We start from the raw sequence: 4,247 nt of genomic DNA, 5'->3' as shown, positions 1-4,247 counted from the left end.
CCTATCATTTTAAATCAACAAAGTTTCTATTCCAATTTTGTTTGTCTGACTTATTTTTGTTCTAAGTTGTGTTAAGAATATAGGCTGAAGGGTCCAGCTAGCTATTAAGCCAACTTAGACCTTTAATAATAAACCTTTAATTGCATGCAATAGTTACAACAAAGATTTGTATGTTTAGAATTGTTGTTATCTAAATATGTCCTCATGACACCAGTCCTTACTGAAAAGTCGATGGTATTAGAAGTCTCAATAGTATTATCCATAAATTCCTTGTCCATAAGTTTTTTTAATGAGAAATAATAGATTTAAAGCTTAAAAATTAAAAAATATTCCCTTTTTTGATTTTTTTTTAAACTAATAAAATCATCAATGTTAGCCAATTTTTGTCAATTTTCAATTTCATTTTTAGCCAATTGGCCCAATTGTTTAAATTGGAATGGATAAAAGTTTTAATATGCTCTTCATATTTGGAATTTTTGATGACTAAAAGACAAATTTAAAAAATATATGAAGCAATATAAAGCAATAACTGAATACAAATTGATGGATAATTAAAATCTAAGTACAATAAATATGAAAAAACTAGTTAGCTACCTTTAAGATTCTTCTCAAATTTTATAACTCAACTTAATGGAAAACCTCACTTAAACTTTGAATGCATTCACTAAGATATTTCAAAACTATAATTAAGGTATATAGCACGTCTACTTAAGTAATATTTGTATATTACGATGATAGAAGTGAAAAAATAAAAGAAATTTGATAGGTATATGTTTACCAGTTCTAGCTAGCTAGTATAATTTTTTTTTTTAATAAAATGATTCTATTAAATCAAATCGATGTTTATCAGTTCTAGCTAGCTAGTAATTAAACATTTATGTTTACCTATACTTCCTTTAATATGTCATTGGACTAATGTGGCTTTTAGAAAAAATTGAATTAATTGTCTGATATATATTCTAAGAAGCAGAAAATTAGAGACTTTCATCATGAAATTTCATTTGCTTATGGATTTTTGGGAGATTAGAAGTTAGACATTCAAAACCCTGGCCCAAACAGATACAAACATAAACCAACTCATGATTTCAAGCAGTCTCCAGAGATAGAAACCTTAAAACAAGTGCCCTAACAACAATTAAAATTAAAGAACAGATTAAAGAAGAAGAAGAGAAGCTATAAAAAAAAAAGGAAGAAGGAAGAAACCCTAATAAACAGCTCAAGTTTCTTAATAAGGAACACCAACATTTGCAGGAGCAAAAAACCCTTCTTTCATCAGTACTACATCTTCTCCATCCTACATAACCAAACAAAACACACAGTAACATTAATAAAAAATAAAAAAATTAATGGCAACTCAACCCAACTGTTCATATTTTAGGGTTTCAAAAGTACTACCTGTTGGCGCACGTTAGGTTTCTTCACGGGTGGATCAGGCATAAGTCCGAAGTGAATGTGAGGAAAGTGGGCCCACTGTTAAGAGAAAAAACAAAAATATCCGAATCAAGAAACTTAAATTCTTTTCAAACTATCAAGAAAGTTAAATCAAACGAATGGAGTAAGTATATTATATATCAGTTGATATGATGGTTAAACCCTAGCTAGAGAGTATGAGACTGAAATTTTCTTGGATCTTACATTCTTTGCAGCAGCACTGAATGCTTCTCTGTGGCTTATATCAGGGTTTCCAGCTTTAATTCGCTGTATCTCATCCCTGCACATTCATAAAATGTCAAGAACAAAGCATATGCTTCAAGCTAACTTACAAATTCTTCACTGTAGTTGAAAATACAAGAAAATACATTTTATTTTAACCAAAAACTAAATATCATAGAAGGACTAAAAAAATTGCGGTATCAAACTATGTCTTTTACACTTTGGTTGTCATCGTTTTATTTTTTACATTTTTATAATTCAACTTCCATTTTTTTCTAAAACAAAAAATATGCACATAAGCGATAATTTATATGAATTCGCTGAGTAACTTCCCGTTTGTCAAATAAGAATTCGGTTACCAGAATGTAAGAAATAGAAAGATAGTAACCGAAGTGTAAAAAGCTTATAATTCACTAACCCGAAGAAATTTAACCTTATTGGAGAAAAGGAACTTGATTTAATTTATGTAGGGTTAATTAATGAAGATTAAATACTCACTTGATAAAGCGATTGTAGGCAGATGGGACTCTCTGTCTCTTCTCCGGGGCTGGACATGGAACACAAAGGCATAACAAAGACAAACAAACGGACAGAAACATTAAAATCACTTCGCTGACTTTAAAAAAATTAAATTCTGATTTTATTATCTTTTCTCTTTCTTCATCATTGCTTCATCATCATCTCTTCCGATTTTATCTACCCATCAATCTATCAACTCATAAAATCTTTATCTAAGATTCCGGGGGAGAAAAAACATACACAGAGCAGTCCATATCTCTCTTAATGACAAACAAATAGACAAATTAATGAACTTAATGCAGCAACAAAATTTGTACTTCATTAAGTATTAAATAAGACATGCACGAAATGATTTCAAGAACCTATTTGAGTAAAGAATCAAAATGCTCTTTTTAAGCTTGATTTTATAAATTTTGGACTTGTTAAACACAAGAAATAAAGGAGTGGTGTATATGTTCAAATATACATAGGCAAATCTTATATAGGCTTTTTGGTTTTATCTTTAAAATGTGGAATTATGTGAAGAAGAAAAAGGCTAGGTTTTAGATAATTGTCCGAAAGATTCTTGAAATTCGACATAAACCAAGAAATCCGAGAAGATGTCTGAAATATAGCATAGACTATAGCTTCTTTTTTCAGAACTTTTTTTTATAACTAGTTAAGCTATGCCTGTAAGGTTTCAAAGGCTTAATAAAGTCAATTAAGTGCATATATAAGTTGACTAACTTTCACGTCTCCAAGACAACAAAAAGATTGACATGGTAAGACGAGCATTGACCTAAAATAAGTGAATTGAAATAAAATAAAATTAAAGTAAGTGTCACATTCAAGATATGAAAAGAATCTTACGTCTGTTAATCACAGGTGGCTTAGGAAGCTCCTCGTGATGAACTCCTCCTCGAACTTGCATAAATTGGTCGTTAGGGTTCGGCTGGTTCATCATCATACTCGGTGGCGCTGCGTTTCTGATCTCATCCTAATGTTACCCAAAACAGTTAGAATTAGAGACAAAGAATTTATATGTCATTTTATGTAAGAATTTTGGAACTGGAAATTAACCCTAATTTCTTGATAAATTGTGTTTCAAACTTGAAACCCTAAATTCTTGATATGTATATATATACCAGGATATTCTGGGGATTGAAGAAAGCATGGCCCAGATGGAGCTGATTAGCTGCCGGGAGAAGGAGGCTCCGCATGTTCACAGTCAAGAGGTTGGTGCAGTGGCCGCATCGAACCGTGACAGTCTTGAACAAGCTAGAGCAAGGAACACTCACCTATCAAGAATCAGAAAAAGAAAATTTATACAAATTTTGAAAACCTAAGTGTGATGGAAAGAGATAAGAGTGGGACAAATGAAAGGAACAATTAAGAAAATGATATGATATGATATGATACCGCGAGGACAGTGTCACAAAAGTTGCAATGGACATAACAGAGCTGGTCGGAGGGAGAGAGGTGGTCCGGTGAAAAGGCAGCTGATGAGGAGGACATGATTATGATGATGATGATGATCTTTCTTTTTTGATTGTTTCCTTTAGATTGTATTGATGATTTGATTGATGGGAGTGAGTGGTGACTGATCAGTGGATATTTGTTGATAGACACAGAAAAATAAAATCCTCTTCTTGGATCTGATCTTCTTGATTGTTGAGTTGGAACTATATAGAGAGATGGGATATACTATATTATGAAAATATAGAGGAAATCAAGAAATAGAGAGAGAAACTAAAATACTACCATTTCTATTTATTTAGTAATAATAATTATATTTATACATGTTTTTAATTTTTTATTAAAATTTGTACAAGTTCTTGATGTATCATAAACAAGGACACAGTAGAGAGAAGTTAGAGAGAGAAAGAAAGCAAATGAATGGTTGGCATTCCCAAGGGATGTGTGTTTTAGAGAGAGAAAACAGAGGCGGCAGAGGTGGGGGAGAGGTGAGGGAGAGTTAGAAAGGGACGTGTGCATGGGCTTTGGCTCATTCACATGTTGTTTTCATACTTAATATTTCTTGATTCACTACAATTCCATTGCCCTAATTAATTCTTGCTTAACTTTCTTGATTTTCT

The 4,247-nt window shown here is 31.8% G+C and overlaps 1 protein-coding gene across 1 annotated transcript; it reads right to left on the bottom strand.

Annotated features, from left to right (window-relative positions):
- Positions 1-1,058: 1,058 nt before the first annotated feature.
- LOC126686915 (axial regulator YABBY 1) lies at positions 1,059-3,903 on the bottom strand. Its single transcript, XM_050381207.2, has 7 exons — positions 3,571-3,903; positions 3,297-3,449; positions 3,022-3,148; positions 2,152-2,200; positions 1,636-1,711; positions 1,396-1,470; positions 1,059-1,294 (listed from the first exon to the last, which is right to left on the bottom strand). Exons 1-7 carry the CDS (start codon positions 3,664-3,666, stop codon positions 1,226-1,228), a joined length of 645 nt encoding a protein of 214 aa, XP_050237164.1. The 5' UTR covers positions 3,667-3,903; the 3' UTR covers positions 1,059-1,225.
- Positions 3,904-4,247: the final 344 nt, after the last annotated feature.

Source organism: Mercurialis annua, linkage group LG6 (genome assembly GCF_937616625.2).
Source record: "Mercurialis annua linkage group LG6, ddMerAnnu1.2, whole genome shotgun sequence".
Lineage (NCBI taxonomy): Eukaryota > Viridiplantae > Streptophyta > Magnoliopsida > Malpighiales > Euphorbiaceae > Mercurialis > Mercurialis annua.
The sequence above is the reverse complement of the archived record's forward strand: the minus strand, read 5'-3'. Positions and strand labels throughout refer to the sequence as shown.